The sequence below is a fragment of the Canis lupus genome, chromosome 21 (genome assembly GCF_048164855.1).
Source record: "Canis lupus baileyi chromosome 21, mCanLup2.hap1, whole genome shotgun sequence".
NCBI lineage: Eukaryota > Metazoa > Chordata > Mammalia > Carnivora > Canidae > Canis > Canis lupus.
The window spans coordinates 49555674-49581926 of NC_132858.1; the positions used below are offsets into that span (position 1 = coordinate 49555674).

A 26253-nucleotide genomic window follows, 5' to 3' on the forward strand; every position below is an offset into this window, starting at 1 on the left:
ATGGAAAAATTTAAGAGAGCATCTATACAGCACCCTGAACCTCCATGACAAATACTAAGGTATTTGAACATTAACCTCACTGTGTATGCAAACATAGCACCTCATTTGCAATCCTGCTCAAATGTCCTTCTTAGAACCCTGTTCGTTGTCGGGCCACATTGCCTATTAGCAAATCTAAACAGGTTTCTGAATAGAGGAGGAGAACACACGGTGCCTTACATCCTCTGCAAGCCTGAGGCTGCCTCCTCAGAGAGGCAGTGGGGTCCAAGCCGTGGGGCTTGGGTTCTGGGTTCCATTCGTGGCTCTGCTACTCACATGCTGTGCCCAGGGCAGGCCACTGCCCTTCGACAGCAGCAGGAGGGAATGAACATGACTTCCCACCGGTCGCTCTGGGAGTCTGTGTGACTTGGTTTTAGAGGTCAGGTTCTGAAGACTAGACTGTCGTTAGGCAGGTGGTGGTGCCTGGGTATGGAAGAGACAGTCACCCCACTTGGTACAGCAGCTCTGGGGAGCTCCAGGAGTGGAGCTGTGGTGATCAGGGCTGTTGCTCATGGCTGCCCAGCTCTGTAGCCAGATTGCTCCCCTGCACGCCCACCAGGTGGCTCCGGGGTGGCCAGCAGGATCTCTGGGGCCTGGCTGCCATGACCTGCTGGACCATCACTGTGGTTCTGGGAAATAGAAGCATATCCTTTACTTCAGTGGGTGTGAACACATAAAGAAGGGACCTTCCCAACTTGCATCGAGATGGAACCCTCCTGCGGGAGAAAAGGACATGTCTGAGATTGAAAAGGGAAAGTCATCTGTGCATTCCTATTCATTCTCTGTCCCTGTCTGTGAGTCCATCTGTCTGCCTCTCTGTCTCTCTGTCTCTCTCTCTCACACACACACAACACACATGCGCACACACATGCACACACACACACACACACACACACAGAGGAATACCACTTTCAATGACTTTTCTTTTCATATAGAGCAGAAGGAGATGCTGCTAGAGATCAGGAATTTCCCTTAAATAACATAGGAAGATCCCCCGCCTCCTATCTTTCTTGCTCTCCTCACCTACATCCCCCACTGATTATTCTGGCTGTAGTAACTGCCCAGACTCTGACAGCTTCATTCTTGAACATCTCCAAGCATAAACCTCCCAAGTGGCTCAGGGTTGCACAAAAAAATTCCGTATTTGACCAAAGTGGTAAAAGTTGCATATCCTGCAAAGCATGGCCAGGCCTCCTGGTCACCTCTCCTAAGCATAAGGAGCAAGAATGACATTGGAGCAACAAGGAGCAAAGATTTTCTTCTGCTGCCATCACTGGGGGCTCCAGAGAGAAGTGGGGTGGAGGCTGTTCCACTCACTTAAACCTATTGTTGGACTTTTTTCGTTAGTGGTAAGGCCTTTTGTGTTCCTAAAATAATTCATTTGACTGTCTCTTTAACAAGTCCCTTGTCTGTCAAATCATGACGACTTCCTATGTGGATATTCCCTGACTTGGTTTGATTTGCTTATTAACATTTCCTCCACCTAATGTTCCCTTCCAGCCGGCAATGTGTGGGATTCTATTTCTTTTTCAAAAAAAAGGAGCCCACACAATTTAGTTTATATAATTCTGTGATATTCTTCTGTACAATGGCCAGCACAAAACACAGCCTTTTCAACACATGGCTTTGAGGCTAAAAACACTGTCTCAGAGACAGGTGTGATAGGAACTGAAGAGTTGGCTAGAGATGGTAACATTGCAGTCTCCTCCCACTTTCCTCCTCCAAAGTGCTTGGCCATCTGGCAAGTCACGGCCACCTCTGTCCCGTGACCTCACTCACCCACAGCTGTTCCCAAGCAGACGTACAAAGGTACAGGCAGGACTCAGATCTCAGGATGTGAGACCCAGAAGGGGAGGCAGGGGTGGGATCTCATCTCATCCACACCTCTCCCTTTTTACCAGTATCATTCAGGAACTGGTAATGGGGGATTCTGGGCAACAAGCCTGTGCTTTAGGCAAATTAGGCACTGAGAAGGTTCCTCAACTCAAGCAGCAGAGCGTGATGTCATGGCTCCGGGATACAGAGGCAGATGCTCCCCTTCCTGAGCCATTCACTCACTCACTCACTCACTCACTCACTCACTCATTCATTCATCCAACAAAACATCTATTGAGCACCCATGACATTCTTACCAGGTACTGCTTTAGCTGGAAATGCAGGCCCAGACAGGCTGGTCAAGGCCCATATTCTCGTGGCACTTGCTTCTCAGTCGAGGGGCACTGATACGAAATAAGACCCTCGTAGATGGAACAGGTCATTTAGGCTCCAGTTTATCTGCATCAAGGCCAGAGAGAGATGTGAGGTTGAGAACAGGCATGGAATTGAGAGCAGGAGGTCTAGGGCATAAGGGGTCGAATAAGCCAAGGGGGCTTTTGAATGTGGTCAACACAGCCATACAACACAGCCCCAGAGAGACGCTTTATAGTATAACCTTGCCTTTTGTCAAAAACTTGGGCAAGAATCTGCCACTGTTTATGATTTTTCTAAGTGCTTTTTTAAAGGTAATGTTCACCATATCATGTGGTATTCTCTAGATAAAGTGTAAAATGAAGTGTTTTATTAAGAACTTGGAGGGAGAAGAAAATTCTAAATTCTGATCATGAGAACTATGCTTTCCTTGTATTCCTGGCTTTCAAGAAGATCAGAGGAGTATCTGAATCAATTTCTGCAAGCATATCTGCCCATGTTATAATTTGGAGACAGTGCTTAAGAGGCCACTCTTAAAATCACATAGAATAGGCGCAAATCCCCATTTCTTGGAGAACCTCAGGAATGTTTATGAACCACCATCCTGAGCTGGGTTTTCACCAAGGAAGTAGTGATCGTGATGGGTTTTTAATGTGATAATGCACCAAGTTCCCTGCATAGACTAAACGCTCAGAATCATCATCCTTTTTCGTATTGCTACTTCCTATTTTGTCTGGTCTCTATTTCCTTATTTCCTTGTACATTTCTTTTGTTGTAAATTTTCTCAGATCCGTTGTAGAAAGAGACAAGTTACGTGTAATTTTTTTTTTATTTCATTACCTCTCTGATGGCATAACCAGAGATGAGTGTAGGATAAAAAAGCTTAAGGCATCCACTTGCTCAAAATAAAATCTGTTCCTGAACTCAAAAACTATTATGCTCTTCTTTCAGCTAAATAATGCTAGTTAGTATAACCTTGTCTCATATACTTTAATGAGATTTCCTTCAGGGCCTGTGTTATCCACTCACTGTTTTTGATTTCTTAGGGTGGAGGCAATTTTTAAGGGTCATTTTCTCTATTATAGATATGGCTTTTGTCCACTTGCTCTTCATTTCTGAGATGGTACTCACTCACAGCTTTATGTATTCCAAAACAGAAAAGCCATTAATGACTTTGTCAGTTAGAAATTGAGGCGGCAGAATCTTTTGTTTCCCTGTGTGTCCAGAAAAAAATAAAATCCAAAATAACATGTCCCTTCCCTAGAAGTGACGATTTCTTTCTTTTAAGATTCCATCTCCTTACAGGTTTCACGTTTGCCAGTATACTCTAATGCATAAGAATAACTTAAAGCACTAAACGTGCAAGACCTGTTCCAAGATTTTTTAAAACTCCAAGAACATATCACTTAATTAAAACCATTTTAACAATTTGAGTGATTTCAGTTGGAAAGCAAAATAGGTAAACAAAACATCATTGTTGGATCTTCAGCTGCAAGTAGGAAACAAGCCAGCAAGCAAATCCTCCTCCCTATGAAGTAGGTCACAATGTGATCAGATTGTCTTCAGTGGCTCACTCATTGGATTCGCTTTTTCGGGGGTCAGTTACAATCTGTGCTTACCGTAGTCTACAAGTAGACACCCTTGATTACAAACAATTGGAAAATCCCAGTGTCACTGAAGCTGTTACTAATATTCTCTTGGTTTCTTATATGTGTCTATTACCCATCACCCAGGTAAGGGAAAATAAAAGACCCTCAAATGACTTAGTGGGACGGAGAAGAAACTGGAAGCAATTTAGTGATACTGTTGACTTCCTCCTCCTAGATAATGGGAGAGCCACTCCTGCTCTTTGCGGGGAGGAAGGAGAAGGCAGGTCCCTGTCTCGTGAGATTTGCCTTTAGAGCTTAGGAAGAATTTTGAGGTTGTACAACAATGGAATCACTGTCTTGGAAGAGAGCGGTCTTTTATCCAGGGCTATTTAGAAGCAGGACAGATCCTCCTCTATCTCTCGCAGTTCAGATGTGAACGGAGAATGATTAAATTGTTTCTTCCAGCCGGATGAGTCTATAGTGTGAGCTTGGAACCCTTGTGAATGGCCCGGGAAAGTGTAGCCACAAAGGAATCGCACGTTGGGGATCAGCTATCCACCTGCTGTGTTCAAGAGGCAGCTGTTGTGAGTCTTTAACAATAACACCTGTTTAGGGACACGATGGCATATAGTTTTAGGTGAGCCTTTGTACATAAATTTTATCTCTTTTTCTCTATGCACTATCTACTGACTTATATCTTTCCATCTTTTATCTGTTTTGAATAGCGAACTTAAACCCCTTCTGCAAAAAGGAGGGACCTCATTGAATAAAATAAATCATATTAATTAAAGCTTCAGGGGCCTTTTTTGATGCCAGGAGTCATGCCAGTTCCAGGAGCAGGAAGTGCTGGCTTTGAGTCTTCACTGCAAAGGGACGTGTGTGAATTGATCAACTAGCCATAATACAGTCAGCATCTCTGCAGGGGACGGGGATTCCTGTGGGATCACAGAGCTGAGGCCCACATTTTGGGGAATGGGAAAAGGATGCAAGGGGAGGTTATAGCAGAGTTGGTGCTGGGGCATAATCTTGAAGCAGACATACAGTCCCTGCAAGTACAAATGGAGAGGGTGTGGACAAAGACACAGTGTCTTTGGTGGGGAGAGTGGGGAGTGCAGCCTTCAAGGAACAGCTTTGAGGCCGCTTTACTGATTCCGGGCAAATGCCATTATTGCAACCCAGTAAATTACTGACAGACGTTTTCCTTGACTAATGGTTCCTTCTATGCCACATAGACAGTAGCACTGGTGTAATTTGACAGTTTCAGGAAAGTTGCCTGGTTTCCAGGGAATTCTAATAAAAATACCACAGCAGAAGTGTCCTCAACAAAAGAAAAGCACTCTATAATTTTTTCTGAGGGACCAGCTGATAGTATATCAATCAAATTCCCTCAAGCCTCAACATTAATGCAAAAATATCCTATTCAAGCACAAACTTGACAGATAAAGGGAGCCTTCCTCTCCAAGAAATTGGTATATAGGGTGCCTTTACAAATACATTGGACTGTTTAATGCTTGGAATTTCAGTTTTGAAAAACAACTTGCAGGACCGTGACTAGAAATGATTTGTGGGTTTGTTGCAGAAGGAATTAAGTATGAGGGCCCTGGGATGATGTGAGGGGACCCTTGGCCAGTGTGTGAGCCCGGCCAACTGCCCAGGACCTATGTTTCATTGAGGCATTCTTAATAAAGCAATACCGGTAGTATATTAGCAGTAGATTTTTATTTATTGAGTATTTTCTATGCTTAGGGCTTAATTTGCATTGTCTCATTAAGTGATGACAGCAACTCATTTACAAACGAGGAAACTGAGGACCAGGAAGATTAAGTAAAATGTCCAGGGATGCACAGGTTGGAATTTGGTAGGTTCTGCACTAGCTTTGGTTTAACCTGCAATCATAAGCTTGACTATTTAATTCCCAGTTGTTTTTAATCTCCATAATAGTCCACATCAAGCATGTGTAAACTGCAGAAATGTTATGCTCTAGCAGCAGCCTTTCTTTTCTGGAGATGTTCCAAGGGTCTCTGGACAAAGTCCCCCTGGAGGATGGTCAGGTTACGGATGTCCCCTGTGAGCTGCTCAGAAGAGCCAGGGTGCCTGTGAGGTGCACGGGCGGCTCGTGTTCCCTGGGCTCTGCCTATCGTCCAGGTGACACCGTGGTCTGTCCATGTTCATACTGTCACACGACAAGCATTTAAAAAAAAAAAATAAAAGACCATATGGTACCAATAGTGCGATGAGATGCTTTCTGGAGTCTGGCTTTTCTGGCTATAGTAATGCCATGGTTACCGCCAGGGAGACCTGAGGAATTCCTAACAAGAGACTCAAATAATGAACCAACAGGCCTGCCACATGGCCATTAAGGCCTGAGATGGAGAATGCCAACACTGTGCTTCATCAGGTTAATGGACTTTTTACAAGTGCCCCGGTCTTGGAAGATGGAAAAAGTGCAGGCCTCAATGCCTGCTAAACAGACTTATGTAATCCAAAGAGCAGAGTGCCGCTGAGGCCTGGGCCTCATGACAGTAAACAGAAAGTCTATAACTTGCAGTTGATTGATGTGTGCAATAAGTAGCTGGCCCTGGGATCTAAACTGTATGACTCAACACATTTTCAGGCCTTAATCTTCTCTTCGGTTGTTTTTTTGTTTTGTTTTTGTTTAAAGACAGAGAGTTCGAGCAGGAGTGAGGAGAGGGTACAGGGAGAGGGAGAGAGAGAACCTTAAGGAGACTCCATGTACAGCACGGAGCCCGATGCAGGGCTCCATCTCACTACCCTGAGATCATGACCTGAGTCAAAATCAAGGTTCTGGTGCTTAACCAACTGAGCCACCGAGGCACCCCCTTAATCTTCTCCTTGAGAACAAAAGTGTTCCTATTTGTAGAATGGCATGTACTTTTATAGCCAGGTATCTCAAAATTATATATTTAAATTCCAATTTTTATATACTTTGATGAAGTCAGAATCACACTTCCTTGTTTCAAAAAAGAATCCCTTGTGCAAGTTTGATATGATGTTCCCCCCGCTCCTGACCCATGTTTTAAAAGCCATCTGTATCCAAAACAATCCAGCTATTGCTGTGCATTGGCTCAGCTCATAGTAAGTGCTCAATGTCGCAAACAAAAAACATGCATTTTTTTTTCATCAGATACAATGGTTTCTACAATAACATTGGGCTCCGAGCCATAGTTCTCTGAGACTGGACTTTGTTGAAAATTATGGTGTTCAAAGATTAGTAAGGGATTGGAACAGGTCCTTAATGGGAATCTCAGATGGCTGGAGATTTCTGGAGGGTGGAGAGTGGTAATGGAGGTCTAGCAGCCTCAGCCACCTGTAATTCTGGGCTGTATGTCTGGGGTCTTGAATGCTGCAAGGATCTCTAAAATGTTCAGTGATCATAATCATAATCATAATCTACCCTAAAAAAAGATAAAGTTGGATCCAATTGAATTGCTGCTAGATTTCTCAAGAGATGGCAGCTCGTTTGGGGCAGTCACACCACCAGAGCCATTGAGCCCTTCTAAGACCCATGGGCTAGAGGGAGAAGGCGAAACAGACTCCAGCAGAGCGTGGAAATGCACGGCCCCTTGGGGAGCTGGCATTTTTGTGCTTGTCTTCCCTGTGTGAACCCTGAGGAAGATGCTCTGTGTCCTCTTTCAAATCTCCCTTGGAGGGCTGCTCGCTCACAGCTCCTTTCTTCTCCCAGCACATCCTTCTTTCCCTGTGAAGACCGCGATTACCTAGCTGGTATCTTCCACCCCCGCTAATTGTCTGTTTGCCCCCACAGAATCTGTACCAGAACAGGTTTTTAGGCCTGGCCGCCATGGCGTCTCCATCTAGAAACTCCCAGAATCGACGCCGGTGCAAGGAGCCACTCCGTCACAGCTACAACCCCGGCCAGTTCCACAGCATGGCCATTCGGAACGGCCCCCACGGCACCGTCACCATCCCCCGCTCCACCAGTGACACCGACCTGGTCACCTCAGACAGCCGCTCCACACTCATGGTCAGCAGCTCCTACTACTCCATAGGGCACTCACAGGACCTGGTGATCCACTGGGACATCAAGGAGGAGGTGGACGCTGGAGACTGGATCGGCATGTATCTCATCGGTGAGTGTTCACTTTTACATATGCTTTCATATTTCAACAAACTCTATACTTTAAGGTGCACGATTTGCAATCACATGTGTTACACACCAAATTCTAACACCGCAGACCAAGCACCGAGGCTTCTCCTGCTATCTCCATTCAGTGGAAGAAAATCCTAAGATAGAAAGGCCAGATGTGGTTGACCACGAATGTCATTACCATTTGCAAGTATAGAAGCCCTTCTGCTTATGAATAATAAATATCCAAAGCTTGTTCTCAAGTCCATATGTTCAGAAGACCAAAGCAACACCATACACACAACCGATATATGCCCGTATCCGTGGAGGGACTTTCACTCTGTTGCCAACAGAATCATACGCCTCTTCTTACCTGCTCATTCAACATTCTTACTACCTTGTATTCAAAAGACGTAACTGGATTCAACGTACGGTGAGAGCAAGCACACCACAGGCTGAGGAAGAGAGTGATGGCTGAGAGGAAAAAGCACAGGCCCTTGTCCTGCAGAAAACAGAACTCATGAATTTGAAATCACCCGAGAAATGGATTCGATCTATTGTACGTGATAGAGTCGGGTGTGGTGGAAATTGGTGCATTTATGCTGGTTAATCAGCAAGCGAAGGTGTGGTGGCTGAGGAGTCTCTAGAGTCAGGCATCCAGTCCGAGGGAGGCCAAGCCTTCTGCCTTCAGTCTGTGCGAGGAGCAATTCACACATTCAGACATACGATGCCTGAGTTAACATCATGGAATATCACAGAAACCAATGGATTGTTAGGAGTATTTTACAATCTGAACCATTTTTCTGATAAAATAAAGAGGATCTTATCTGACTAGCTGTCAGAGAAATCTTTTTAGCTCTCTGGTTTTGCAGTCAGTTTGCCTGGGATATTTACAATATACACATTATTGCAAAGATGAAGAAATGCAAGTTTTGAAATTGGTACACATATCGTGGTTACTGGCTAAATTGGACTTAGGTAAAATTTAATTTGCTGAAAAAAAATAGTTCTTGAATAAAATTGTTTGGATACCATCGATTTAAAACAGAGCTTGCAAAATAAGAGCCCACCAACATCTTTTGGGTCCATATTGTTTTGAATTTGATTGGTTATCAACATTGAAGAATGTAGAGATTTCATATCGAAATCAAATTTCTAGCTTCTTTCACAAAGCCCTCCACTTGGCAGACTGAGCCTGCAATTCCACTCGGCTTAAGTCTGCTAAAGTTAAGCATTAACTGCCTCGTGTATGGTCTGTACCCTTCAGTTTTGCCACAGTCGCTCTGCCACCATCACTACTTTTGTTATGAATGTCACTTGTTTAGCACCTTAGGCCATTAGATTTTTGGCCCCAGATCTAGTGTTGAAGCAACTCTTTAAAGCTGAAGCTTCCTGCAGTGGTGAGTTCTGATGCCACCCATTCCCAGGTCAGGGATCCATTGGAGGAGGAGCATGTATTGGGGGAAAGGTGGGACACCCAAGAACATTCATCCAAAGTGAAGGAATGGACAGGTCTGAAGCTCAGCTCTAGATCTGGGTGGCGGTGGAAGTTGGGGTCATTGGCACCCCGAGAGTTGATGAGGTCACTGTGGACTGTGTAGGAAACAGTGCCAGAAAGCCTCCATCAGAGAGGGGACAGAGGAGGCCGTCAGAGAGGAGGCGGAGGAGGGATGGAGACTTCAGACCAAACTGGGAGACCACGTCACAAAAGTCAAGAGAAGGTGGTGGAGGAAGGAAGGAGTGGTCAGCACCATCGGATGTCGTGAAACTCTGGGAATGAATCATATCTGGTGTTAACATGACATTTTGACTAAGACAAAAGTAAACACAGTTCATCATCTTAGAATCTTAACTTGACAGTTTGTTCTTCTCATAGTAGCTGCACATATATAACTGTGAAGCTATTTAATGCAAAACGCCAACACTTTCAGCAACATAGCATTTCAGAAATAATTTCCAAATCCAAAATTATCTGCGAGTCTTAAGAGTTCATAATTTGTAGGTCCTTCGTAATGTATCTGTCAGATTTGCGGTGCCTTGCCAAAGATCGAATCACTGATGTAGGCCTCAAATTATAGAGGTGATGATTTAATTTAAGCTGTCGTTTCACCACGGAAGTAATGCCAGTGCAGTGGCTCCCAAGCCCACACAGCTGCCTGGCCCGTTGTCACACCCCATGCTGCCCATGGGAACATCTCAGCACATCCTGGTGCAGTGTCAGCTAGGGACCATTCCCCATCAGTAGACAACGAAAATGCCCACGTGAGGCCAGGTTTGCGATGCTTTCATTCTGACCTATGAGGCTCCTCAGGCAAACATGACTTTTCTTCTGCCGTAGAGAGAATGAGGCATCTGGATAGGCACCTGGATGTGGAGAGAGGTGTGTGGCATCTCATTGACCCAAGCGCTGTCCTTAGCTAGGAACCCAGTAAGGGGGCAGTGACAGTAGCATCATTGCTATTATTATCAGTGAAATCCCATTTGGCTGCCCTCCCTTAGGGAGTGGTTCATGTGCTCGATGCAGAGTAATGAAGGAGTCTCCCTCCTAGTGACACCAAAGGGGGAAGATCACGTGGTTTCAGTGACACCTTGACCTCGTTAGATCATACCTTGCCACTGGCCACATGTGTGCCCCCAGCCAGGTACTGTTGTCAGAGCTCCAGATTTCCCATCTCCAAAATAGAAGGGAAAACATGACTTTCTTCTCAGGATCATTGAGCAGAATTGATGAGCCACTGCACATTTACTGCCTGTTGATCAATACTTCACGTCTTGATCTACCCGGTTAGGGAGCTCTATTTTCTGGATGTGTGATAGCAAATTACCTTAACTCCCAGAATTTGTTCAGCCTCGCCTTCACCCTTAGGTGGGTTCTCCATCATTTTAGTTGTACATCATAGAAAGGCTTCTTACCAAACTGGCAGGAACCTGGAAAGAGATTTTAAAGGTCAGTAAACGGGAAGAAGGTTATCATTTGGTCAAAAACAAGTACATACAGGCATATTTGCTAGAAATCAGCATTTCCAGGAAATAGTTCTGCAGTTATTCATTTGGTAATGCCTACTTGACTTTGGCAAGTAAAATCTAATTATTTATGGATTCTTCACTTAGGGTGAAAGATTCAGCAATGCCCATGGCTTATTCACATGAAGGGAACAGTATTGTATAAGTGGGTTAGGAGACATAAGTTGAAGGATACAATTAATATCTCTAGTCATCAGAATGCTTAGTTAATGAAAATGTATCCATTCAAGTATTTTTCACCTCTTCATCTCACATTCCATGTTAAAATAATATTTAAATTTTATATTTATTTTTAAAATTTTTTAATTTAAATTCAGTCTGCCAGCACATAGTATAACACCCAGTGCTCATCCCATCAAGTGCCCTCCTCAATGCCCATCACCCAGTTACCCCATCCCCCCACCCACCTCCCCTTCTGCATCCCTTTGTTTCCCAAAGTTAGGAATCTCTCAGGGTTTGTCTCCCTCTCTATTTTTTCCCTCCTTACTCAGTTCCCTTCCTTTCCCCTATAATCCTTTTCACTATTTCCTATATTCCCTATATGAGTGAAACCATATGATGATTGTCCTTCCCCAGTTGACTTACTTCACTCAGCATAATACCCTCCAGTTCCATCCACATCAAAGCAAAGGGTGGGTATACATCCTTTCTAATGGCTGAGTCAGATCCCATTGTATATATAGACCACATCTATCCATCATCTGTTGAAGGACATTGCGGCTCCTTCCACAGTTTGGCTATTGTGGACATTGCTGCTATAAACATCGGGGTGCAGGTGTCCCAGCATTTCACTATATCAGCATCTTTGGGGTAAATCCCCAGCAGTGCAACTGCTGGGTCGTAGGGCAGGTCTATTTTTAACCCTTTGAGGAACCTCCACACAGTTCTCCAGAGTGGCTGCACCAGTTCACATTCCCACCAACAGTGCAGGAGGGTTCCCCTTTCTCCGCATCCTCTCCAACATTTGTGGTTTCTGCCTTGTTAATTTTCCCCATTCTCACTGGGGTGAGGTGGCATCTCATTGTGGTTTTGATTTGTATTTCCCTGATGGCAAGTTGATGCAGAGCATTTTCTCATATGCATGTTGGCCATGTCTGTGTCTTCCTCTGTGAGATTTCTCTTCATGTCTTTTGCCCATTTCATGATTGGATTGTTTGTTTCTTTGCTGTTGAGTTTAATAAGTTCTTTATAGATCTTGGAAACTAGCCCTTTATCTGATACGTCATTTGCAAATATCTTCTCCCATTCTGTAGGTTGTCTTGTAGTTTTGTTGACTGTTTCTTTTGCTGTGCAGAAGCTTTTTAATCTTGATTAAGTCCCAATAGTTCATTTTTGCTTCTGTTTCCCTTGCCTTCGTGGATGTATCTTGCAAGAAGTTGCTGTGGCCAAGTTCAAAAAGGGTGTTGCCTGTGTTCTTTTCTAGGATTTTGATGGAATCTTGTCTCACATTTAGATCTTTCATCCATATTGAGTTTATCTTCGTGTCTGGTGTAAGAGAATGGTCTAGTTTCATTCTTCTGCACGTGGCTATCCCATTTTCCCAGCACTATTAATTGAAGAGACTGTCCTTTTTCCAATGGATAGTCTTTCCTGTTTTGTGGAATATTAGTTGACCATAGAGTTGAGGGCCTATTTCTGGGTTATCTATTCTGTTCCATTGATCTATGTGTCTGTTTTTGTGCCAGTACCACATTCTCTTGATGATCACAGCTTTGTAACACAGCTTGAAATCCAGCATTGTGATGCCCCCAGCTCTGGTTTTCTTTTTCAATATTCTCCTTGCTATTCAGGGTCTTTTCTGATTCCACAAAAATCTTAAGATGATTTGTCCTAACTCTGTGAGGAAAGTCCATGGTATTTTGATAGGGATTGCATTGAGCATGTAAATTGCCCTGGGTAGCATTGACATTTCCACAATATTAATTCTTCCAATCCATGAACATGGAATGTTTTCCCATCTCTTTATGTCTTCCTCAATTTCTTTCAGAAGTGTTCTGTAGTTTTTAGGGTACAGATCCTTTACCTCTTTGGTTAGGTTTATTCCTAGGTATCTTATGGTTTTGGGTGCAGTTTTAAATGGGATTGATCCTTCATTTCTCTTTAGTCTCATTGTTAGTGTATAGAAATGCCACTGGTTTCTGGGCATTGAGTTTGTATCCTGCCACACTGCCGAATTGCTGTATGAGTTCTGGCGATCTTGGGGTGGAGACTGGGTTTTCTACATACAGTATCATGTCATCTGCGAAGAGGGAGAGTTTGAATTCTTTGCCAATTTGAATGCCTTTTATTTCTTTTTGTTGTCTGATTGCTGAGGCTAGGACTTCTAGTACTATGTTGAATAGCAGTGGTGAGAGTAGACATCCCTGTCGTGTTCCTAGTCTTAGAGGAAAGGCTCAGTTTTTCCCCATTGAGAATGATTTTTGCTGGGGGCTTTTCATAAATGGTTTTTATGATATTGAAGAATGTTCCCTCTATCCCTACACTCTGAAGAGTTTTAATCAGGAAGTCAAATGCTCTGTCTGCATCTATTGAGAGGATCATATAGTTTTTGTTTTTTCTCTTGTTGATTTGATCTCTTACTTTGTTTTACAAATGTTGAACCACCCTTGCATCCCAGGGATAAATCCCACTTGGTCATGGTGAATAATCCTCTTAATCTACTGTTGGATCCTATTGGCTAGTATCTTGGTAAGAATTTTTGCACCTATGTTCATCAGGGATATTGGTCTATAATTCTTCTTTTTGGTGAGGTCTTTGACTGATTTGGGGATCAAGGTAATGTTGACCTCATAGAATGAGTTTGGAAGTATTCCCTCCTTCCCTATCCTTTGAAACAGCTTTAGTAGGATAGGTATTATTTCTTCTTTAAATGTTTGGTAGAATTCCACTGGGAAGCCATCTGGCCCTGGACTTTTGTGTCTTTGGAGGTTTTTGATGACTGCTTCAATTTCCTCACTGGTTATTGGCCTGTTCAGGTTTTCTATTTCCTCCTGTTCCAGTTTTGATAATTTGTAGGTTTCCAAAAATACACACATTTCTTCTAGATTGCCTAATTTTGGGGATATAGTTGCTCATAATACATTTTTTAAATCACTTATATTTCCTTGATATTGGTTGTGATCTCTCCTCTTTAGTTCATGGTTTTATTAATTTGAGTCTTCTCTCTCTCTCTCTCTCTCTCTCTCTCTCTCTCTTTAAATAAGGCTGGCTAGGAGTTTATCTATCTTATTAGTTCTTTCAAAGAACCAGTTCCTGGTTTTGCTGATCCGTGTACAGTTCCTCTGGTCTCTATTTCATTGAGTTCTGCTCTAATCTTTATAATCTCTCTTCTTCTGCTTGGTTTAGGCTTTATTTGCTGTTCTTTCTCCAATTCCTTTAGGTGAGAGGTTAGCTTGTATATTTGTTTTTTTCCAATTTTTTGAGGGAGGCTTCTATTGCAATGTATTTCCCTCTTAGGGCTGCTTTTGCTGTACCCCAAAGATTTTTGAATGGTTGTATTTTCATTTTCATTGGTTTCCATGAATCTTTCTAATTCTTTCTAATTTACTGGTTGACCCAGTCATCTTTTAGCAGGATGCCCTTTAACCTCCATGTGTTTGAGTTTCTTCCAAATTTCTTTTTGTGATTGAGTTCTGGTTTCAAAGCATTGTGGTCTGAAAATATGCAGGGGACAATCCCAATCTTTTGGTATTGGTTGAGACCTGATTTGTGACCCAGTATGTGATCTATTCTGGAGAAAGTTCCATGTGCATTTGAGAAGAATGTGTATTCAGTTGCATTAGGATGTAATGTTCGTTATATATCTGTGAAATCTATTTGGTCCCATGTTATCATTCAAAGCCCTTGTTTCTTTGGTGATGTTCTGCTTAGAAGATCTATCTTTTGCTGAGAGTGCCATGTTGAAGTCTCCTACTATTAATGTATTATCTATATATCTCTTTACTTTATTAATTGATGGATATACTTGGCAGCTCCCACATTCAGGGCATAAATATTCATGATTGTTAGGTCTTCTTGTTGGATAGACCCTTTAAGTATGATATAGTGTCCCTCTTCATCTCTTATGACAGTCTTTGGGATAAACTCTAATTTATCTGATAAGAGGATTGCTACCTCAGCTTTCTTTTGAGGACCATTTGAATGGCAAATGATTCTCCACCCCTTCAGTCTGGAGGTGTCCTTAGGTCTAAAATTAGTCTCTTGTAGACAGCATATAAATGGGTCTTGCTTTTTTATCCAGTCCAAAACCCTGCGTCTTTTGATGGGATCGTTTAGCCCATTCATGTTTAGAGTAACTATTGAGAGATACGAATTTAGTGTCGTCATATTACCTATACAGTCCCTGTTTTTGTGGATTGTTTCTATGGGCTTCCTCTTTCTTTTATGGAGTCCCCCTTAATATTTCTTGCAGAGCTGGTTTCATGGTGACATACTCTTTCAGTTTCTGTCTATCTTGGAAGCTCTTTATCTCTCCTTCTATTCTGAATGAGAGCCTTGCTGGATAAACTATTCTTGACTGCATGTTCTTCTCATTTAGGACCCTGTATATATCATACCAGCCCTTTCTGGCCTGCCAGGTCTCTGTGGTGAGGTCTGCTGTTAATCTGGTATTTCTCCCTGTATAATTTAAGGATCTATTACCTCAAACTTCTTTAAGAATGTTCTCTTTAAAAAAAAAAAAAAAAAAAAAAAAAAAAAAAAAAAAAGAATGTTCTCTTTATCCTTGAAATTTGCAAGTTTCACTATAAATGTTGAGGTGTTGAATGGTTCTTGTTGATTTGGGCGGGAGGTCTTCTCTATCTCTTGGATCTGGATGCCTGTTTCCTTCCCCAGATTTGGGAAGTTCTCAGCTATGATTTGTTCAAATATACTTTGTGGTCCTCTCTCATCTCTTCTGGAATCCCAATAAGACAAATATTCTTCCTTCTCAAGCTATCATTTATTTCCCTAAGCCTTTCCTCATGCATTCTTAATTGTTTTTCTCTTTTTTCCTCAGCTTCCTTCCTTTCCATCAACTTATCTTCTTAACTCACTCTCTCTCCTACCTCATTAACCCTAGAAGTTAGAGTATCAAGTTTAGACTTCATCTCATTTAAAATATTTTTTAATTTTGGCCTTATTAGGTCTTAAGTTTTCAGTAAGAGAATCTCTAGAGTCCTTTATGCTTTTTACCAGAGGCACCAATAATTTTATAATTGTACTTCTGAATTGTATCTCTGACACGATATTTAAATCCATGTCCAGCAATTCTGTGGCATGGAGTATTATTTCTGGTTCTTTCTTTTGTAGTGAATTCTTCTTTCTAGTCATTTTGTCCAGTGCAGAGTGACTGTATGAGTGAGCAGAGTCAAAAATATCATCCACAACCTAAGTAAAATACACCCTAGACAATTCCAAAGGCATTAGAGACAAAAACATAAAAGAAAAAGAACAGAACAAAATAAAACAAAAGGACCACTAAAGTGGAAAACAAATTTTAAAACAAAATTGTAAGAGTAAAAAAACAAAGAAAAAAGGGGGGTGATGAGGAAGTAGTGGTTGAGAGAGAATATAGTCTCCCCAAGGGGACCTAGAAGGTGATCCTCTTGGTTCTGGTGTATTTTGTTCTGTATGTTAGAAGATGCTCAATTCCAAATTTATATAAACCAGCAAAACTTATATAGAGACCCGACATCTACCACAAAAACCTAAACAAGAGGGGGACAGAATGGGAAGGAAGAGAGAATATATTCTCACAGAATGAAGTAACACAGTGTTCCACTTGGTTCTGGGTGTATTTTGGTCCATGTGTTAGAAGTACTAACATCCACCATTATAAAATAAGACAAGACAGAAAAAACAAAAAGCAAAAACCCATAACTCATATCTACCAAAACTAAATTGAATACATTGAAGGGAATCCAAAAATGAAGATTATATCTAAAACATGTATTTGTAGAAATGTGAAAGTTAAGAAGGAAAAAGCTTGAAAATGAAGAGTTGGTAAAATATAGTAGTTAAGGTAGGAAAAGAGAAAAAAATACTGGAAATTTTTAACCTGAAATATAAATGAATTGTAATGAAAAAAGCCTCTAGTTCTATATACTATTTTCCCTCAGTCCTGGGGCTTCCCAGTGCTACTTGTTCAGTAGTCTTGCTCTTCCCTTGTTCTTCCAGCTGGTCTTCTGCAGGAGGGGTCTGCTGCGCTGATTCTCAGGTGTCAGTGCCTGGGTGGAGATGCCCGGCCCCTTGCCCAGGTGCCAGGCTCAGGATGAGCTGTTTATCCTGTGAGGCGTTTGCTCCCTAGGGACCCTGCCTCTCCCAGGTGAAAGGCAAAAAGGAGAGAAAAAATGGCGGCAGCCAAATCTTCAGCTCCAGAGCTAAGAGCTCCCCTCAAGTACGGAACAGCAGTCTCCCAGGCCACACTGCTTACATGCTCCTGGGGCAGGTGCAGGTGCACTGATCTGCACAGATTACAGGGCGCCCAGTGGCGTGAGAGTTCTCATTATCCTGTGCCCTCTTGGGGTCCACTTCTCCTGAAGGGAACTGAGGACAGCTGCCTTTGTCTGTTGCTGGGCTCTAGGGTCAAGGGAGCTCTGGTGCCGGTCTGTGGAACCAGTGGCTTCTCCCAAATGCCCTGGGAGGGTTGCCCAGGAGGGTTGCTGTATTCCAGCCCTTTACCACAATCTGACTGCAGTTTAAGGTGAGTTTTCTCCTGGTGCCACTATTCTTATTGTGTCTCCGGGAATATTGAGGCTTCACTGCCCCTCCGGCCTTTCAGCCCTTTTTCCCTGCTGAGCACTTATCAGTCAGGGAAGACTCAGATGTGGATTTTTAAAGTTCCAGCTTGTCCAGAGCTCGGCTTTCATGCCCAGGCTTGTTGTCGCTGGCCTTTCAGTGGCTTCCTACAGCTCCACTTCCAGGCCCAGCTTGTCAGGGCTCTGTTGTCCCACCAGCTTGCCTGGCTTCCTGCAGCTCCCCTCCCCACCTTCTCAGGTTGAATTTGTAGGTGCTCAGGATGTTTTTAAAGTTATCTAGGTAAGTTTGTGGGACCAGATAAATTGAGGACCCCTACTCTTCTACCAGCTTTCCTCCTCTTCCCCAATATTTAAAAATTTTAAACTCTTTTCAGGATTATCAATTTAAAAAAAAATAGCCCTTCCTTTGACTCTCTTGGAGGCAGCCCCTATTAAAACTTCTTAAATATGAAATAAATATGTAATTAAAATTATGAAAATATAATTGAATAAATGAAGTACATATACCACGCTCATAATTTGCAAAGCTAGCTTTTGTATTAATTTAAAATTTGAATTTTAACAAATCATATCATTATCACATGCTATACCATACTATATCTATACCACACTAGAATTTGCTCAGTAATTTGAAACATGATGGAAATTGAGTGCATTCATTCTTTCAAAACTCAACAAACCAAGAGGTGATGACGGAGAGCAAAATTAAAATTAAAAGTTCTTTAAAATAACATCATTGAAGAATTCCCCATAAACTGGTGCCTGGGAACATATATTCTCTTTCATACTTTCTAGATTTCTCCTCCTGAGTGAGGTTAGAGATTATGGTCTGTATCAGATTAATTCCTTGGAATTTTTTGAGGCATCTTCTGTGACCAATACCTGCTCAGTGTTTGTGAATTGTCCATGTATGATCATAAAGAAAGTGTATTTTTGCTATAAATAGTGTTTGCACTATTTATTATCTATCTAAAGATAATTTTATATATACAGAGAGAATATATATATAGATATTGAAATCTATATGCAATAGAGAGAGATGGAATGATTTTATATATATAATGTATATATAATATATATAAAAATATATACATTTTATATAAAATGTGCCAACTGAAACTTCTGCATCCTGAGGCGGTGTCCTCACTTTGCCCAGTTCCATGGTAGCTGAGGTAGCAATGGCGACAGTTTCCAAGAACCATGTAGAGCAAGGACACAATTCTTACATGTACACATTTCAGTTCACAGGGCACCTGACATATCAGGACTCTCTCTCTCCCTCTCCTGTGCATTTAATATGTAGAAAGTTTAATCATGTATATTCTAATCATGTATATTCTCTTTTGATTTTTGAATGGAGCATATCAAAAATTGCTAGTAAAAATTTTTTTAATTTTAATCTTATCTATTTTTACCTTCACTTCTGTAGATTTTATGCTTTGTATATCTTGATGTGAATTACCAAGTACATAAGTGTTCATGAGCTTTTCCTTCTATAATTTCTTAGTTTATTATTACAGATCTGTCTGTGTTCCTTGTGCTGCTCTTTGCCTTGAATTCTGTTTTTTTTTTTAAACTATTTAAGATTAGTCTCTGTTTTATTCTGCTTCATGTTTGCTTGACCTTTACTTTCAAACTTTGTCATTTTTTCAATGTAGCCATTTGTGTGTTCTTTTATATTCTGATCAAAGAGTCGCTGGCTTTTAATTGGCCAGAATAGCACATTTACATGATTGTATTTACTATTATATTAAGACTTATTTTTACCATATTTCTTCATATTCTTTACTTACTGCATTTTTTTCTTTTGTTTTTTTCTTTCCATCAGATAGATCTATCAATTTAAAAATTATATTCTTATTGTTCTTATGATGAATGCTTTTAATCATAGACCAGATGTCCTTAATCAAGGGTATATTTCCTCCCATTTGCTTATCAGAAGGCATGAGTTCCTCGAGAAGTGGAAACCAGGTTGCATTTTCTTTGTTGGGCTTAAGAGATGTAGGTAGTGGATCAGTTCTTTGTAACTGATTCTGTGCTCACTTGTCCATCTTGCTCTCAACAGCAATAGTCTTTTTGTTGTACACTTTTCTATTATAGATTAGGGCATAGAAAGCCTGGCTTCAGTTTTCATCTTGAAGACAAAGCAACAGAAGTACATTTCATGTTTCTCAGGTGTACTGTTTCTATAAAACCTCACTAGAACTTTCTGATCCAAATTTTTAACAACCTGCAAAGATCTTTTCTCTATTATAGACTGTGGAATAGGAAGTCGGATCCTACACACTAGAAGAAATAAATATCATTCAGCAAATACAATCTTTTTTGAGGAACTTAATACATCTCTATATGTTCTGTACAAAATGAGTAATGACAAAAACTTTAAATAGTACTGGCGTAAGCTAATGTTTCAGGCTATTATTAATGGTTTTGCACATTAATCATAGAGCTTTGCCATAGAAGGCCTCATTGTTAGCCTCGAATATAAACAGAAATATCTACTTCCTAGTGATGTCTGACACTGTTCTAAGACCACCACCTGGATTCATTCATTCAGTCTTCACAACACACTTTTGAGGTTTATATTGATACTATACCTATGTTGTAGTGAGGACCCAAAGACACAGGGATTAAATAAGATGCCTAATATCACATACTTACTAAGGTAGCCTAGCCTCCCTGCCTCGAGGGACTGTAAATATCCCTGTAATCACACAAACATTGCTCCCATAAAAAGACTTCCCCCATGACAAAGAATATGGAATAAAGAACCTTGGGACATAGGACCCAGGGGTTGCCAATCCTCAGGGTGGCAAAGAGCTTGGCTGGGGCCCCAACATCCATTTCAGTCCTCTTCTCTTCTCCAGTGACTTCTCCTAGTGCAGAATCTGGTCCTGAAAATTTATATGTCTCAGACTCCTGTGCAACTACCTTCCAGATGCACACTGGTCCCTTTGTCAGGTGCACTTGTACAAGATGGGGAAGGGGGAAGCAAACCCCGGGATTCCTTCTACTGGTTAGCGTGTGGCTGCCTCAGGCATGGCTTTGAGAAATTCAGCCTTCTACTGCTGTGCCCTGCTGTCCTCTCACTCACTTCATGGGCAGTGTGGCGGCCGCAGGTACTCATCTTGCCACGGGCTGGTCGCTCTCTGTGAGTGGGGCAGCAGCCTCCTGCCCTCCTGTGTGCTGGCCACAGCTGCTCTATGAGATTCTTGAACTTAGTTCCCATGAGGCCTCTCTGAGTGAGGCATAAGCAGGGCCTTGGACTTATTCTGTTATTCTAGTGCTGTTCCCAAAGGCCCAGACTAGAGTCCATCTCTTCCAAAACTGAATTCTCTGCATTAAATCCCCTTCTGCATGAATAATCTGGACCAATTTTGTTTTTCTGCATCTGACCCCCATAATACACTTGGATTTCCAAGTGAAGATCAGTAAGTTTTCTAACAATTGGCAATAAATGACTTTGGGGAAGGAGTTAACCTCTCATCACAGATGGTCCAGGCAAGAATATAGACTATTCTATTTTCTTGTGTGGTATTTGTTATAAAGTATTATCAGCGTTAAGAGAATGTGCTGCTTATCAGGACTAATTGACTGTCTCTTAAAATATGTGTGTTTAAACGTGTACAGCGACATGTATCTTATTCTCTTTAAGATGTGTTATCTCGCCATCCTTGTTAGTCTTTTCTGATTCTTCCCGCCTACACACCCCATCCTTTTCTCATTTGTGCCCCATGCTTCCTTGATATTTAACCCATCCTTATGCTTACTGTAATCCATTGAAATTGCCCATTTTCTTAAATAAATCCCCAAATCTATTAGAAACTTCTGAAGAACATAGGCCATATCTTGTTCACCAGTGTGTCCCCACAGTTTAGCACAGTGGCTGGAGAAAATATTACACAATTGTTTAATGAATGAATGAACATCCCCTTTCTAGGTATTATTTATGTGAAACCTGATTGTAACTGTTAGAATGAATATTCTAGTGATCAGAGTGGAGAGATTCAAGTAAATACCTCTCCTTAGAGAATTGGCATAATGAGGAGAATCTCTATCTGGATGCGAGACTCGTTATATCTGTGGTGAAGACCCAGGGAGCTAGGAAAATATTATGCCTTTTTTGCAGCAATGCAATTACTGTAAAAGACATATTATGCAATCATCTTAGTAACCCAACCAGGGCTCTGAACACACACTGTGAATATTAAGACTGACAAATTTTGCAACCAACTGATTTTCCAAGAGATACAAAGAGTTGCTGCCATTAATGAAGCAGAGATGGTGTTGCTTTGCCCAACCATCTTTGCCAAAGAAGAGACAGCCAACAATGTGCGATCAACATGGCATGTCACAAGCACATTGACCAGTTATCTCATTTAATCCTCCAGTAGTGGGTCCCAGTTATTAGGTCTCTGGCTCCCACTTTGCCGGTGAGGACCTGAAGAGGTAGACGTGATGCCATTGGTACACAGCACAAAGGGCCTTGCAAGCTGGGTCCTTTAGCTACAAGCCTTGCCCTCTTTGCATCTCATTCTAGCCTGTTCTCCCAGTCTAGACAGATGCAGAACATGTTCCCAAGGACATCTTAGCTGCAAAAGGATAACCATGACCTAGTTCCTTTCTGCAGAGCTAGGGTTTGGGGCCCTCCCTGAGGAGCCCCTGAGTTCTCCTTATTCCTTGTGTCACTGTGCTGGATTTGGGGTCTCAAACATGGTTTTCCCATGTTTGAGTCTGGTCTGGTTAGCCTCAGACCCATCTAGCTCAAGTGGTTACTTTCTGGTGAAGTGGAAACTGTCAGGGACCCATAGATGATCAAAATAAAACTCATAACCCTGTCTTATGCTGCACTGAAAACATGAGGAGTAGAACCAGAGAGGAAGCAGTCAGCTGGGACTTTGGAGATCTGTCCTCTCCAGAATGCTGGATCCCTCCCTGGACACCAGCTTTAAGAAGGATACTGAGGGATCCCTGGGTGGCGCAGCGGTTTGGTGCCTGCCTTGGCCCAGGGCGCGATCCTGGAGACCCGGGATCGAGTCCCATGTCAGGCTCCCGGTGCATGGAGCCTGCTTCTCTCTCTGCCTGTGTCTTTGCCTCTCTCTCTCTCTGTGACTATCATAAATAAATAAAAATTAAAAAAAAAGAAGGATACTGACAGTTGTAATGTGATGAACAAAGAAAGAGCAGAAAAGGAAAAATACACAGTCCCCCACAGGCTCGTCTCAGTGCCTCCATGCAGCAGACTCTCCCTCAACTTGGGTGCTGGACACCATGTCAGGGCCTCTCCCTCCTCCACACAAACACCCTCATCTCTACGCTATGGCTTCTTTATCCCTCAGTGCTTCCCTGAGGCCCTGGTGACCTCCTTCCTTGAAACCCTGTCAGAGCACCCTGTTCTTTTCCTTCTGATTCCTTACCACAGGTTGTATTAATACCTTTATTTCTTTTCCTGGTGTTTTAAAATCCATCTTCAATTATTTGTAAACTTTAGTTCAAAAAGGACCATTTTAGTTTGGCCCAACACCATGGTTCCTGCATTTTCCCTCGCATGACAGATGGTTGGATCTCAACAAGTATCTGTTGAATGAACAAATGAATGTATGATTGCATGAAGAAATGGGTGGATAAATTCATGGATGAGTCCCAGATTTTAAAGGATGATAACAGATACTTAGGCTGGAGAAGAGATGCTACAGGGTGGGGTCTAGAGGACTGGGACCCAAAAGAAAGTGTGATTGAATGTTTTCTTTATGGCTCATTCACAGACCCAAATAGAGACAGTAACTGAAAGCTTTAGGAGGAAGATTTTCACACGCAGATTTCACACATGTAAGGGCTATTCAAAAGTGAAATGGACTGCCATAGAAACATATTTTTCTGGAAGTGTTCACGAACCAGCTAGATGATCTAAGAAGTACTGCAGAGTACAGAGGAGATTCCTGCATTATGAAGGGGTTGGTTCAGAGGGTACATGAGGATACTTCTAACTCTCTGACTCTGATTCCAGGGTGCTTTCTCTTCTGTTGAGTTGGAGGTAGTATTAATATTTTTTGCTCTTTTTCTTGTTTCCCTAAATATACTGTTAGCTGATATATTTTTCTATTCTGCTTTCTTTCTTTCCTGGGAATATAGATGAGGTCTTGTCAGAAAACTTTTTGGACTATAAGAACCGTGGAGTCAATGGTTCTCATCGGGGCCAGATCATCTGGAAGATTGATGCCAGCTCTTACTTTGTGGAACGTGAGTACCTTTTCCATTACTGTTGCTCAGGAAAAAGCAGAGTTCAACTGCTTTGTTCTTTGTTACGCTGCATTGCCTTCCCTTAGAAAGTTGCCATGTAAGAAAGCAATAGATTTATGAAATGCTTAAAAATAGTGAGAAGTGAGCTCTAGAGCAGTTGGGCAACGGCCATCCAAACCAGCCTGGGGGGCCATTCATTTCAAAGAGAAGTTTGGCTCATGGTCATTCATAGGCCTCTGGATTCAAGACCTTTTGGCTTGGATCTCTTAACTTTCACTTTGTGGCTCCTCCAGGTACTCTCTAACTTTGCAATAGTTGCCTCTGCTGTATCTTATCATCCAGTGTGGGCTTTGCCTGAGCCAGTTCTTCAAGGCTCTCTGCTCATGGTCTCATCGTGTTGGGAATATTCCATGCTTCACTGTGATCTTTTACTCTGGCCACAGTTCCCTGGGATGCAGATGATACATTACTACCACCAACCGTTTCTTTGATTCTTGATATACTGACGTTTCTGGGTATATAAACTTGTCTTCATGTATTTTAGTGGGATGTTTTCTAAAACTATCTGCTATCTTTGAAAAAGAATCATTTTTACAGTTAAGGAAGGGTTCTTTTCATAGGTCCCCATACTGGTACATTTCCCATCACATGAGGAAATAGCCATGTAGGCCTCATGTTTACCAGCTGAAGGAATGCACAGATTGCCCTTATCTATAGGTCCCTCCCATCCCACTTGGTACTGGAGAGTGCTAAATTGCAAATCCCTTCCTGCATCTTCTTGTTCATAGCAGAGATTCAGTCAGTGTAACACTTCTGAAAGGCAATGATGAAATACTCCCTTGTTTCAACTGTCCAGTTCTCAGAGGAAAAGATATGTGACCAGGAACCTAAAGTTGTCTATTATCATTTGACTCAGGGTTCAAGAAAAACTATTTGCTTTCTATATGCTCTATATACTCATGTTTTGCTCCCATTTTTATTCGCTCTCATTTCCACTCATTCACTCAATAAGCATTTTAAAAGACCTTCTATATTTCAAAGATCAGAGATTTGAAAATGAAAGATCTGGTGTCTGCCTGCTAGAAGTTCATAATGTCTCTCCTCTTGGAAATGATACAAATGCTATATAGCATCAAATGTAGATACTATCAGATGTAGAGGGGACATGATTTTATGAGATGCGGTTGGCCCTTGACTTTGGTTTAGTCATAATGAAGTTCCCAACAAGAGACTCCCTTTTTCTTAATATTTATCTCCCTGACTCTAGATTTTCTCCTCCTAATCCATTTTGCATGCTGCTGCCAGACAAAACACCTTAAACCCAACTCTGATACTGTTTGCCGAAAAGACTCATGGCTCTGCTCTCTGACTACCTTAGCTGGAACTTCTTTGCCCTGCTGCCAAGACCAAACAAGACCCACCCTCATCCTTCAACCCTACTTCTTCATCTTCCCCAGCATGCTCTCCTTTGCCCAAGTCATGCCAAATATTCCCCATTCCACAAATATTTATCATTTATCATAAAGGACATAGGGGGTTTGGGGATAAAGATGGGTTCCAGCAGGTGGTACCAAATTTGACTTCCCAAATGCCAATAATAACAAGAAAGGTAAACATTTGCATTAGTAATGAATATTAGACACAATAGCTGACTGTATACCCCAATATACATTGGACGTTGTGTGGAGAGGCCTTCTTTACTGTACATCTGTTTTCTTCTTGGAGTTCTAACTAATTGAGAAAGACACCATTTAGGGTCAAAATGTAGTATCAAGTCAAAATGGTGTAGGAATGAGCACATCCTACAAGTTTTGTCTTCATATATACAATATTGTCATAATTGAGAGAAAGTGTATTCAAACTTGGTTAAGTAGTAGTGCCCTAGAATGAACAAATAGCTTGCCAAGTCATATTCAAAATAGCTAAAAATTGAACACTTTAGAAAAATGACATTTTACAAATGTCCTGGTGCAAACTTGAGAAGATCTCACTCAGCAGTATACCTGTTGGACTAGCAGTATCTCAGTGCTTTGGACAAATGGATGACAGTGAAATTGAGAAGATGGATTTTATATTTTGCAAATACATCAAACTAGTGTTCAATATACAAACAATGTGTTATTCTGTACAAATGTAATATAATTTGTCAAAGGCTAACAATTTATCAAGAAAACTCTTAAGTTTGCAAATGATTGGAATATTAACTCAGGGCACACATATAAATCAAATAAATTAGAGTGCTGTCATGGATTATAGCTTTAGGAGTCTGAATGCATTAAAACTGTATATAATATGCTATATGAATTTATATTTTTAATGTGAAATAATTGAT

The 26253-nt window shown here is 41.6% G+C and overlaps 1 protein-coding gene across 6 annotated transcripts in view; it reads left to right on the forward strand.

The window, feature by feature from the left end:
- The window catches only part of HECW1 (HECT, C2 and WW domain containing E3 ubiquitin protein ligase 1), a 441224-nt gene that overhangs the window by 184150 nt on the left and 230821 nt on the right, over positions 1-26253 (forward strand). For 5 of the 6 annotated variants that reach the window (XM_072791661.1, XM_072791659.1, XM_072791663.1 and 2 more), the window contains exons 3-4: positions 7600-7924; positions 23814-23921. In XM_072791661.1, the coding sequence (XP_072647762.1) occupies positions 7600-7924; positions 23814-23921 (433 nt within the window). Of the gene's footprint in view, positions 1-4247; positions 4453-7599; positions 7925-23813; positions 23922-26253 lie in introns of those variants that run through there. The other variant, XM_072791664.1, reaches the window with a different exon arrangement.